Source organism: Macrobrachium rosenbergii, chromosome 8 (genome assembly GCF_040412425.1).
Source record: "Macrobrachium rosenbergii isolate ZJJX-2024 chromosome 8, ASM4041242v1, whole genome shotgun sequence".
In the NCBI taxonomy this organism is placed as follows: Eukaryota; Metazoa; Arthropoda; class Malacostraca; order Decapoda; family Palaemonidae; genus Macrobrachium; species Macrobrachium rosenbergii.
This window is the reverse complement of record NC_089748.1, coordinates 72121774-72135856: the sequence shown is the minus strand read 5'-3', so window position 1 is coordinate 72135856 and position 14083 is coordinate 72121774. Positions and strand designations below refer to the sequence as shown.

Genomic DNA, 14083 nt, shown 5'->3' with positions numbered 1-14083 from the left:
TATTGTAAGTTTGTATTGCTCGCTGCCTGCGCCCGTGCGAAATTTAAAAATATTTTATAAATATTGTCGTATTGGTATTAATTGCTAACCCCATCGCAAAATCAAATTATCATAACTCGAGCAGTACCTGTACTGATACAAATCTGAGTTTTACAGTTTACTTACAAACGCACAAAAATTGCAAATGAACACTGACCTATTTTAACTTTCTACACAGCGAGAGCAAGCGAGGTCGGCTCATTTCAGCCTCTCAGGCGAATGTATCATACACCGTACGCTGCCTGATTGTACGTTGTTGCCTGTGCTAGTCGCACACGAAATTTAAAAATAGTACTATTAATTTGAAAAAAAATCATTGTCGATCGATATTAATTGCTAACCCAGTCATAAAAGCGAATTATCGTAACTCGAACACTAACTGTAATTGTTACTACTATATGATGGTTGAAATACAAGCAAAACAGCTGTTGTTATCAGATTTGATTATAAGGGAAACAACTTTTTCTCATTTGGTTGTTTATGGCTGTACGCATTTACGCAAGAATATAGCATTACTAACAATACTTTTATCATTCTCTTTTCCTTTTTTAACTAGAAGATGGGATGTAGAGATGGAGGAAAAGAAGTTGGTCTTTTGTAATTTGGTCTCTCGCTGCCTGATTGTATGCTGCTGCCTGTGCCCTCGCAAAATTTAAAAATATTTTCTAAATGTTGTCGTATCGGTATTAATTTGCTTACCCCATCGCAAAATCAAATTATCATAAGGCGAATTATTATAACTCTAGCCTTACCTGGGTACCTGAGTATTTTATAAAATAGTTTTATCACAAAAAGTACATTTAGTCATGAAAATACTGTAATTAGTGAATATTTCTCTGTGAAAAATATTGCGAATGGGCAGATTTCCACAAATAATGTGTATATATGTTCCATAGAGAAATCCATGAATCAGTGAGTCCGTGAATCATGAGAACGCGAATACTGGAGGTTCACTGTAAGTCAATTTATAATCCAGTCCTGGTGATAGATAGAAAAAGTAAATGGAAAGAATCCCCAATGATTTTTCCTTATTCTGTAGAAGCTTGCCAGAAGAGAAAAAGAAGTATAGACTGATCGAAAGTCTTGATAAGAAGATAGTATCAGCAAACAATGCCATTGACTTCAATAGAAATTGTATAACAGAGAAAATATCCCCAAATAAGAAAGTTTCAAATGTTAACCAGGAAACTGTAAATTTCAACCTGGTGTAGAGTTCTTAATTTATATCATCTTAGTGTTTTTATTAAAAAAACATGACACTGGCATGTTTCTTTATTGGTGTGGTGTTGATTGTGTCATAGATTAATGTTGTGATAAGATTGATTTTTAATTTCCAGTTACACGACCAAATGTTGTATTTATTTTCAGCATTAAACGACCAGCAAAATATATTGGAAGATACAGGTTTACTCCTTCCATGAGCCCTCCAGCACCTGTTTCAACAATAACCAGTCAAAGTCAAGTACGTGTGTACATGGACAATGGTGTGCAAGCTCCTAACTCTACTGCCTACAGTCAAGTGAGTATTGAACATTTTGTTTCTTCTTTGGTGATGAGTTCTCAGGTTTGACTAATACAAGGATAATTTTTGTACAGATTTTAAGGGTTGATCTTAGAGCAAGGCACAAGAGCACAGCAGAGCTATTTAACATAACTGGCACTTGTAAATAGCACCTCTTAGACATCCAAGAACCACATTCAGAGTGTTATTAACTATATGTTGATCGTCCTACTGTACAGTGGTTTTGGAATTTATATTTTAACAAAGTATATTGACCCAGGATTGGTTTTGAAAATTTTGTTCAAAAAGGTTTTATCTTTAAGGTGACTACCAAGCAATGTCTTTCAGAAAAATATATGATAATTGTAAGTGGTGTGTATTTTTTCAGCATGCAAGAGATGTATTCATATATTATTAAGTCTGAGGTTTTTAGTCATTGTTACTAATTAAAAGACATATTATTGAAAAGCTTTCATATATGTATTAGTCCATTGTGTAATTGCTATTTGTAGTTTTAATTTTATAAGTTATGTCATTCTGCTACCTCAAGAATTAAAATGAATCTACAGTTTTGAAGTATCATCTAGTCTAGGCTGACTGATGAAGGTGATTATACAGTAGTATGTTATTCAATTTTGTGAAATTTTATGTTTTGTAATAGCTAGTTTATATTTTAGAAGTAACAAATATGTTAACAGAACAGGACTTACTGTGTGTGGGGTCCTTAAATATTGGGAATTAAGTACAATATTTTATTTTTTATGTCTTTTCAAGTTTCACATCTTTCCGCAAAGAATTTGTCTTAATTTATTATCCATATTCAGTATCCTTATCAATCGCCGTTAAATCTTATTGTGGTTGAGTGAATCTGTCATGTAGGGTATGGAGTATCTCCTAATGTATAGGATGACAGTTGAAATGAGGTTTGCAAGATTGTGCATATTTTGTGGCCAGGACAGTGGTCTGTATCTTGGAGTTGGGTCTTGGGTTTATTGTATTACTGTAGTTGGCTCTGTATGAAAATGCATAATGTCACTCAGAAGCAGTTATTATTTTCGAATCATGAAAGAATAGGACAGTTTCTGGCCAGCAGCGTATGTGTGTAAGTTTTTACACTTATAAAAAAATCTTGTGCTACAGATTGAACATTAATTTTTGAAATCACATGAAGTTTCGCATGCTGAAGCATGTCTGAACTATGCTGATATGAGTACAGTATTGAAGGAAATGAATACCGAGTATATAGACAAAGTAACAAAAGCTGCATCATTATGGCTTGATCATATGTAACTCTTTTGGAAGTGACTAGCATCACCGATGCTCATTATCCTTAATAAATGGTCCATGTGATGGAGTAATTAACCTGATAATAAATTAAAAGAGATGAAACTCTGTGCACCCATGGTGTTCATCATTTTTTACTCATAGATATTCAGTAAATATGCCACATGATCCAGAGTCTGTGCAGTTTATGTAACTTGGCACTAACAGTGAAATATGAACTATGTGATAACCATAATTTCAACCAACACCATATGCAAAGTTTTGGAAACAGTACCCCCCAGAGAAGTTTGTCAGTCTTCAACATTTTCATTTTATCCCTTTTTCATGTTTTTGAGAGACCACCTTGCTAGTTAAGATATAATTATAATAGCTAAAACCAGATCGTTGAGCTTCGGGCCATCATGTTGATAGTTAAGAATTTTAATTGCTTTTGATGTAATAATAATCTAATTTTCAGTCAGTCATTTACTCAGTTGGTTTTTGTCAGTTTTTGTAGGTGTAGAGAAGAAATTAGGCCCTTAGGCTTTAGTATGTACCCTGTTATTGATGATGACTTTTTTTTGATAAGGTAGAAACAGAAATGTAAAGGATTTTTGTTATAGTGTCAGCCTGTTTAATGAATCTTGACAACCTTATTCTACCTTATTATCAAGTTAGATTAAAAATCAATATGTCTTATATAATAATGTAAATTATTATAAATAGGTAATTGAGCGAGACCAATGACCTAATTAATTTTGTTCTTACAGGACTGACCCAAAGAATTGCCTGTATTAATAATAAAGTTTAGGTGTTATTATATAAACTACAGCTCTCTAAAGCTTTTGTAATTGCTTAGTTGAAAGGAACAGAAACTGACAAAATTTCTTTAACTGGTCTGTTTACAAAATTTGACATTCAAAAATAATTTGGTTTTTTGCACCTTCATGGAGAGAGAGAGAGAGAGAGAGAAAATTGTGTGTGCGTGTGTGTACTGTGTAGAAAACTAGGTAACGTGTAGATGTATATGTGACTCCTGTCATGAGAATAACAATGTGATATGTATAAGTTTATAGCTATGAAGAAATTAAAACAATAAAGTACAAGATCTTTTACCTTACTCTTAAGACATTTCCCAGTAAACTACATGAAAAGAAACAAAAGTTTCATATAAGTAACTTACCAAGTAATTGTGTAGCTATACTTTTCGACTCGCGTGGCAGCTTAAATTTTAAAACTCACAGTAGTGCTTCTATTGTTTTCGTGTAGGTGACTACCCCTCCCACTATTGGGGAACCATAAGAACAACAAAACAGAAAAACGTCACTTCTTTTCTGCTGGCCTTCGATACAGCATTGGAATTTCATCGCTAAATTGGGTGATTATATGTTAGGTTTAGAAGTTTAATCATTATTATTTTATTTCTATTTTCTGCATTAGTGAAATAGCATGGGCGTTACGAAATGTGTAAAAAGCACGTTTAATTTTATAAGATGTTTTTATAGCAAAACATTCTTTGTATTTAAAAGTATCTGTTCGTGTTGTGACGTCATAGGACGACAAATGGCGGGAGGGAGCAAAATGTAAACAAAATGTAGGCAGAAGTGTTGAAAAGACTGGTGTGGTAGAGAAAGCTGTCTGATGGTTAGGTTGTTAATTTTGGGTTGTAAGTGTTTTGTGGTTTTTTTGTAGTCTTAAGCTTGATTATAAAAGAAGAACATGAACAGATGGGTAGATTGCATAATTGTAGCATTTTTAGACGGGTTAGGCTAGAAAACTGTCAAGTGGTAGCAGAGCGTGGTTGGTTAAAAATGGACGGATCTAATGGTAAACTTTGGGAGATGAAATGGAGAAGAGACTGTCTGAGATTTAGCAAGACGCAGGGCAATTATAAAGGATGGAGAGGACAAGTCGAAGATTGGCTTGTGGTATGTGGAGAAGTGAAATATCCAGGGATAGAGATAAGAATTAGCTTAAAAGGAAAAGCTTAAGAAGTAACAAAAGGAATAGATAGAGATGAACTCCATGGTAAAGAGGTTTCAAATATAATCCTGTCCAAACTAGATGAAGAGTATCTAGAAGATACGCTAATGGAATATTACAGTAAAATGAAAAACTGTTTTAAAATAGAAAGAGAATCTAGTGAAAAGATGAGAGATTTTATAATTAGGTATGAAAAGGCAGAGTCAGATTGTAGTAGAGCGATAGGGAAAAGCGTGCTTGAAGGGGGAGCAAAAGGTTTTCATGTACTAAAACAAGCAAATCTCACAGAGAATCAAAAACAAATGGTATTAGCAGCTTGTGGTCAAGGAAAGTTGGAATATAAAACACTGTCACAGATAATGAAAAGAATATTTGAGGGATCAGGGAATAAAGAGGAGGGGGAATGGTTTGGGCCACAAGGCTATACGAATTTTCGGAGAGGCAGGGAAAACCAAAGATATCGGGAAAAAGTGAATCGAGGTAAAGGTGGAAGAAATCCTTTAAATAGAGAAGGGAAAGTAACACTGTGTGCAGTATGCAAATCGGAATGGCATTGGGCTAGAGATTGTCCACAGAATTTTCAAAATAAGAAGAAATCAGAAACTGGACAAGAAGAGGAAAAAGTTTATATAGGTGTTAGTAAAATAGATGAAGAATCTCTGGAAGAGGTTGATGCAATTTTAGACACATGATGTAACTAACAGTTTGTGGGGAATTGTGACTAGCATGCATTGTCATGGGTTTGAATCAGAAAGAATTGAGGAAAATGAATGATACTAAGAAAGAGTCTAATAAAGTATTTAATTTTGGTGAGTCATCATATAAGTCGAAAGGAGTAATGGAAATACCAGTGATATTGAAAAACAAAAAGTTTTATTTGAAGACAGAAATTTTATAGGGTGATGTACCATGGGTAGTAGGTAAGAAAACTATAAGTAAAATGGGTATGACTATGAATTTAAAAGAGAAATGTGTTAAATAGAAGTATTAGGGGAAACGAAGGTAAAGTTAAGAGAAGACGAACATGGCCACTTAAGAATACCAATTTTGAGGAGGAAGGTAGAAGAAGAATTGTTATTGGAGGGATGGAAGTTTAAATTAAAGGTGCAATGGTGACGTTACATCTACAGTGTGGTCACGGAATTGGAGGTAAAGTATGGAAGCTAACAGAAGAAGCACAGGGAGTGATGGTTTGAGATAGAAAGAAAAACGGGAAATAGAGTTACTAACAAACTTCATTGCAAGTTGTGGGGTATGTACAAGATACAAAAGAAACAAAGCTAAACCAGTAGTGGGATTTTCTTGGAGTAAAACATTTAATGAAGTTGTAGCAGTGGATGTCAAGCTTTTTGGGTAAAAGACAAGAAACCAGAAAGTATTATAAAGACAGTTTTTGATAGGTGGGTTGCTATATTTGGAGTGCCTTCTAAAATATTATCAGACAACAGGGAGAATTTCAAAGTGAAAAAGTAGGAAGGATGATAAAAAGATGGAACATTAAAGTATTGGCCACAGCATCTGAATTTCCATGGAGCAATGGAATGTGTGAAAAGACGGTAGGCGTAATCAAAGAAAGCTTAAGAAAGATGATGAGGAAGTGGATTGGTCCATAGCATTAAGATGGGTAGTGAGTGCTAGGAAGTGCTCAATAAATAATGGTGGTTTCCCCTAACCAATTAGGATTTGGAAAAACCCTTCTTTGCCAAATTTAATGGGAGAAGAAAGTTCAAGTCCTGCAATCTGAGAGAAATGTATGGAAGAAAGCATAGTAAGGGATACACTGAATACAATGCATAAGGCCAGAGAAGTGTTCATCAAAAATGAGTTGTAATAAAATAAGAATTGCTTTAAACAAAAATACAGGATAATTAGAAGAATGGACTATATTAAGTCTTGAAAGAAAAAGATCAAGCAAATCTTGGACTGATTCGTACAATGTAGAAGACTTATAGTCAGGTGACAAGGGATGGGTTAACTTAAGAGATTATAGTCGCGTAGAAAAAATTGAAGATGAAGAAGAGGTTTTGCTAGGATTTGAAAATAGAAGCGTAATTGAAGCTAAAGAAAAAGAACTGCAAAGTTGGAGAGAAAACAAGGTACATAAGGAGGTAAATGACATTGGACAAAAACCTATATCTGCAAGATTGATAGCAACTGAAAAGGTTAAAGGGGTTGGGGAAGGATAAGTAAAGCAAGATTGGTAGGTAGAGGTTTTGAAGAAGAAATGGCTGAATGGGTAAAAGACACTCCTACGTGCAATGCCGAAATTTTAAAATTTTGTTTGACAGTAATAAAATTGAAAGATTGGAGTTGTTATATATTAGAGTAAAATCTATGTATCTACAAGGTGATGAAATACAACGAGAGGTATATTTAAAACCACCTAGTGAAGATGTTTGGAGTGGATTATGGAAATTGAAGAAAACTGTTTATGGGCTCAAGGATGTAGCAAAGACATGGTATTGTAAGGTGGTAAAAGTGGTGGAGGAGCTTGAAGGCGAGAGAAGTAGGTTAGAACCTAATATATTCTTTTGGAAGAAAGACAAATTGAATGGTATTTTATGTACACATGTATATGATTTTTGCTATGGAGGAACTGAAGGGTATTTAAAGAAACAATTGGGAAATTGCAAGTAGGAGAACAAGAAAGTAAAAGTTTTAATTATATAGGAGTAATGGTAGAGCAGAAGGAAAATGGAATTTGTCTAAATCATTGGCAGTATATATAAGTTCTATAAGAGAACCAGAAGCTAGAAGATTTACAGGTAATAGAGTATTAGGACAACAGGAGTTAACAATATAGATTAGTGGTAGGACAGTTGAATTGGATCTCACTACATACCATGCCAGAAATATCATACGATGTAAGTGGATTAGTAAAGCTTTTAAAGAAAGAACAACATAGGATAAGAAAAAGCGGATTAAAATTGTGAGAAAAACTAAGAGCATAATGGGAGAAGTGATGATAGTGAGTTAGGAGAAGAAAAGATTTATTGAGAAGAAGAAGATGTAATGGGAAGCCTATGCAGATGCTTCATTTGGGAATATTGAAGATAGTCATACACAATTAGGTTGTGTGATACCTTTGACAGATGGTAAGAGAAGTCCCATATGGTGGAAATCCAGAAAATCCAGAAGAGTAGCAAAGTCCACCATTAAAGCAGAAGCTCTGAGTATGGGGGAGGCCATAGAAGGATAGATATATTTCAAACATTTGTGGTAAGAGATAGTAGGAGGGAGAAAATTAGAAGCATTGGTTAAAACTGATAGTGAAACCCTAATGACCGCAATGAAATCAAGTACTGGAGTAAGTAGTAAGAGATTAAAAATTGACATTGCAGCAGTGAGAGAAACAACAGAATCTGGAGAAATAAAGGAGGTGAGATGGATAAAAGGAAAGCATCAAGTAGCTGATGTTTTGACAAAAGCTGGAGTTTCAGGGGCAAATATTAGAAATTATGTAGAAAAAAAATTAAGTAAACCTTAGTTTTACCAGACCACTGAGCTGATTAAGAGTAAAGAATTGGAGAATAATGGAGATTAGAGGGGATTAGGATAAGAAGAGGTTGGAGGGGAGGGAGAAGGAGATAAGTGTAATTATCTGTTAATTTTAGAAGTTTGATCATTATTATTTTTTTTATTTTCTGCATTAGTGAAATAGTATGGGCGTTACGGAATGTATAAAAAGCACATTTAATTTTATAAGATGTTTTTATAGCAAAACATTCCTTGTTTGACAGAAGTACAGTATCTGTTCGTGTTGTGACGTCATAGGACAACAAATGGTGGGAGGGAGCAAAATGTAAACAAAATGCAGGCGGGAGTGTTGAAAAGACTCTGGTGCAGTAGATAAAGCTCTCTGATGATTAGGTTGTCAATTTTGGGTTGTAAGTCTTGTTTTGTGGTTTGTTGTAGTTGTAAGCTGGATTTTAAAAGAAGAACTTGAACAGGTGGGTGAATTGCATAATTGTAGCATTTTTGGATGGGTTAGGCTAGAAAAACTTTCATTGGGAATATCCTTCTAGGATTTGGTGATGTATTCTCTTCTCTTGTAGCCTTGACAGCTTAGTTTAGCTGTTTATTACGATTTGTGACTTTTAATGATGTCAGACTCTAGTTCCTCCAGTATTAGGTATTGTAGGGAGGGTTGTAAAACCTGCTTGACTAAAGCAACCTACGATTCCCTTACCATATGCTCTAGCTTTAGAGGACAGGTGTGTTCAAAAGACCTGACTTGTGACTGAATGTAAGGATTGGGACGAAATTATACCATCTACTCCTGTACCTAGCTCCCATGCTTCTGAACCCAATGCCATTGCCAGCCTGACGTTTAGGTGTGACCTTAGATTTGACCTGGTGGTCAACACAGTGACCGAATTAGGGGCGTCCCTAAAAGTCCTGATGAACAAAGTGAATAGTGTTGTACCAGTGCCAGTGGAGGTGGCTGTCCGACCTGCCGACTCTCCCAAACAAAGGTCCCTGTCACACTCCCCTGAACCTGGAAAGAGACATACCGGAGGTCCAGAGGAGGCCGGTGGGGTTTGCCCTCAGGCAGTCACTCCCTCAGTAGAACCTGTCGGTCACGGTTCACTTAGTGGAAGACCCTCAGACTGCCGTTGGAAGGGCATCTCTGTTAGTGTCCACCAGTTGTCTTCAGACGGAGTATAACCCTGACAAGAGGCGTTCTAGGTGACTTCTCGGTGTGTCCCGTCCCCTGAAGAGACTTAGCGGCGAGACGTCCCCTATTCTACCAAAGAGAGTAGAGATCCTTCTCAGTCCCCAGGCAGGTAGCTGTACCTGGAACAACCAGCATTTGTGCCCAGGCACCCCTCAAAACAGAAATGCTCCTCATCGTCGTCTCAGCTCCCACATGAGCACCCAGTGTACTCGCCCGAGCGACATAAGACAGTCACGGTCTCCAAGCACCAGCTTACTGCCTCTGCATGATGGGCGCCAACTGCCAAGCGCCCATCCAACTCTAGTTCCCCTGCCCCCACAGCGGAAGACCCGTCTTTCGTTCACATTAAACAACAGTTGGCAGATGTTTTAGGATTACTCAAGTCTCCTGCTAGGGTTAAACCTTCCAAGGATTTATCCATGTCACCAATTTCTTATGCTGAGGAGGAGGAGGTAGTTCAGGAATCAGCTCCTTCTGCGTACGCTTCTCTGATGAGATATTTTTTAGTGACCTTTCCTTGGATTTTCATCCGGCTGCTCCAGTTGTGCTAGCCTCTGCTTTCCAAATGAGGAACCAAGTGGACGCCAGCTCTCGTCTTCCCAAGATGGTCAGCTCTGAAGGAGGTCGAAGATTGGCTTGCAATGAAAAGGGAGCAAGGGAAGGCTGCTTTTGCCTGCCATCGTCGAGATTGACAGCTAGGAGGTACTTGTCCTATGCTACTGGAGAAGCTCCATCCCTGGGTGGTGCTGCCTCATCCCAGAGTGACTTCTCGGGCCTGATTGACTCCGCCTTCTCGTCAGCTAAATTGTTTGCTTCCTCGGACTAGACCACCTGTTAGAGGATATTTTTAAGGTATTCAAAGTCATCAGTTTCCTTGATTGGGACAGTTGGGGCTCTTGTGAAGAAGATTGAGGCCTGTAATTATTTGGCAACAGACCATTCTGCAGACTGGTCAGGCATACTGTCGTGTGCTGATAAAGCAATAAGAGATGGCTCGTCAGAGCTTGCAGTCCTTTTGTCCCCTGGAGTGCTTAAGGAAAGGGAATAGCGGTGCTTGTCCACCGCTAAAGGAGTGACATCGTCTCAAAAGTCAGCTTTACTGTATTCTACCTTGGATAAGCAGTCCCTTTTTCCCCAATCAGCTGTTAGGGTAAATAGCTCCTGACTTACAGAAAAAGTCTACACAGAACCTTTTGGCTCACAGTTGTCTAAGCACCCCAAAGAGCCCTCATCCTTCACTGTGAAATCTGTCTCTCCACTACAACAGCAGCCCTTCCGCAGAGGCAGATGGTTTTCCTTCCAAATCCCGTTCTAAAGTGCGTTTCACAGCAAGGTCCATCAAGAGGACTTCCTCCAGACAGCTGTCTAAAAAGTGACACATCTGTCCTTTGTGCACCAGTGGGAACCAGTCTCCCCCTCTACTGGGAGAGGTGGAGCATCAAAGGGCCAGAGCCTTAGACATTTAAGATCCTGAAGGAGGGTTACTCGATCCCATTCAAGGAGTATCCTCCACTCGTGTCCATGTCGATCATATTGATGGCCTAATCAACACTCTCCAAGAGGTTTGCAGCTATGTCAGAAGAACTGCCATCCCTCTTAAAGAGGAGAGCTATAGAGGAAGTGGAAGACTGTACAACGAAAGGCTTTTACAACCACCTTTTCTTAGTCCCCAAGTCATCGAGGTGTTGGAGACCTGTCCTCAATGTCAGTGCTCTGAACTTCTTTGTCCAGAAGACGAAGTTCAAAATGGAGACGAGTCAGTCGGTGCTCTCTTCCATTCAACAGGGCGATTGGATGATCACCCTAGATATGCAAGACGCCTATTTCCATGTCCCTGTTCATCCCAACCCCAGGAAATATCTCAGTTTCGTCTTCGAGGACAGAGTCTTCCAATTTCAAGCCTCTCCACAGCTCCACAGCTCATGTTTTTTCACAGTACTAGCCTCTCATGAGTGGCTACATCTTCTAGGCATCAACATATGCCGTTACTTGGATGATTGGCTTCTCCATTCACCATCACAGGAACAGTGTACGAAGGACCTTCAGAGAACCTTTCTCCTTGCCCAGGAACTAGGGTGTCTGGTAAACTTGAAGAAATCCCGGTTGGTCCCGACTCAAGAGATTCTCTATTTGGGGATGAGGGTATACTGTGCTCTGAGTTTTTGGGGGTTTAGCATCATATAAGAGAACAGAGTCCTGCCTACAATCTGTACATGACCTTCTTTCGCTCCCATTTTGTTCAGTGAATCATTGGATGAACCTGTTAGGAACTCTAGCATCCATCGAGCAGTTTGTGAAGTTAAGAAGACTGCATATAGACCTCTACAGTTCTTCCTAAAGGTGAATTGGGACAGGAAGAAACAACTGGACTCAGTGATGTTCCCTATAACGACTGAAATAAAATCGGACCTGTGGTGGTGGACATCTGAAAACAAGCTTTTGGAAGGAACGTCTCTGTACCTTGTGAGCCCCGACTAAACATCTTTGCAGATGCCTCAAATCTAGGCTGGGGAGCCCTTCTAAGGAACTTAGAAGCTTCCATTACAAAGTCTCCCAAAACAGGAGCTTACATATAAGCGTGAAGGAACTGCTGCCATTCATCTAGGCCTAATGTCCTTTGTAGAGGCAGTCACAGACCAGACCGTGGTGGTGCACTCAGACAACACCATGGCTCTTTCCTATATAAAGAAGCAAGGCGGGATACACTCCCCACTTTGTGAAGCCACAAAGCAACCTCTCATTTGGGTGGACCAGAATCAGGTGAGGATAGTCACCTGCTTCATCCAAAAAAAAAATGAACGTCTTGGCAGACGAACTGAGTCGTCGGAGGCAGATCCTTCGGACAGAGTGGACCCTGAACTCCATGGTCTCGACAGTTTATGAAAGCTGTTGGGCAGGCCAACTCTGGACCTGTTCGCCACATCAAAGAATCACTGTCTTCCTCTTTTTTTGTTGCCAGTTCCATTGCACCCCCTCAGGCACGGGCGACCAACGCAGTGCTTGAAATTGGTCAATTTGGACCTTTACTTCTTACCTCCATTCAGCATGGTAAGGAGGTCCTCAACTAATTTGGTCCCATCAAAATGTGACAGTGGCAACTCAAAGAAATGGTTCCCAGACCTGAAACTTCAGTGGATTTTCCCAGACTGCTTCTGCAAGATCTACGTGTACTCAAACAGCCCCACCTTTGGAGATTCCATCAAGGACTATCCGCTCTAGCTCTGACAGACCTCAGACTGTCTGGAGACTTGTCAGAGCAAATGGATTTTCAAAGGCAAGGTTCTAAGATATAGGCGTCAGTCTTCTTGCCAGAATCTACCAATCCAAGTGGGCTGTCTTCCGTCAATAGTGTAGCAGTCCTAACATCTCGTCTGCTAAAAACGTCTACAGCCCAGATAATGCACTTCCTCCTATTCCTGAGGACCCCCAAGGGGTTCTACATCCACAACCAAAGGCTATAGAGCAACGCTGGGATCTGTATTTAGGCATCGGGCCCTAGATTTGGCTTCTAACCAAGATCTTAGTGACCTCATTAAGTCCTTCGACACTTCCAAGCAAGTAAGAGTTGACTCCATATCTTGGAACTTGGGCGTAGTTCTAAAGTGGTTAATGGGCCCCGCTTTTGAGCCTCTCCGTTCCACATCCCTTAACCCTTAAACGCTGAGCCTCTATTCACAAAAGTGTCTGCCGTATGCCGACGGGGTTTGAGAGTTAGCGCCGAAGCGATAAGAAAGTTTTTTAAAAAAATCACAGCATGCTTAGTTTTTAAGATGAAGAGTTCATTTTTGGCTCCTTTTTTCTCATTCCCTGAAGTTTAGTATGCAACCATCAGAAATGAAAAAATATCATTATCACATATAAATATTGGAATACAGTATATGACAGCGCAAAAAAAAAAATTTCATATATGCTGTAATTGTATACAAATCGCGCTGTGAGCAAAACAGTTAAAGCTAATGAGTTTTTTTTTTTTTTTTTGTATTGTACACTAAATTGCGATGATTTTGGTATATAACAAATTGTAAAACGATCAAAACAATACAGAAAATATTATCACAAAATGATGCATGAATTAAATAACTTGCATGGACGTATAAAAAAATTTTTTTTTTTTTTCTTTTTCCTTTTTTTTTTTTTAAATTCACCATAAATCGAAATATTGTGCTAGAGACTTCCCGTTTGTTGCAAAATGAAGGTAAATGATTGAATATTACTAGAAATGAAGGTAAATGATTGAATATTACTAGAATGTAAGAGTTTTAGCTTACAATTGCATTTTTCGACCATTTCAGTCAAGTCAAAGTTGACCGAAGGTTGAAATTTCAGCACTTATCGTGATTTATATGAAAATATTTCAAAACTGATAAAAGCTACAACCATGAGTTATTTTTTGTTGTACTCTACATGAAATTGCGCACATTTTCATATATATATAAAACTTTGTGTAATGGCTAATATAAAATGGTGCAAAAATTACGACAAAGTGACTAAAGAAATTCTGAGATTTTCAGCAGAGTTAGCACGCGCTGACGTAAGGAAAAAGTTTTTTTCAAAAATTCACCATAAATCGAAATATTGTACTAGAGACTTCTCATTTGTTACAAAATGAAGGTAAATAA

At 38.2% G+C, this 14083-nt stretch overlaps 1 protein-coding gene across 1 annotated transcript in view; it reads left to right on the top strand.

Moving 5' to 3' along the window:
- Zdhhc8 (zinc finger DHHC-type containing 8) overlaps window positions 1-14083 on the top strand; it is a 158439-nt gene that overhangs the window by 59379 nt on the left and 84977 nt on the right. Inside the window, 1 exon segment of the mRNA XM_067108001.1 lies at window positions 1408-1558. Within this exon segment, the coding sequence (XP_066964102.1) occupies window positions 1408-1558 (151 nt within the window).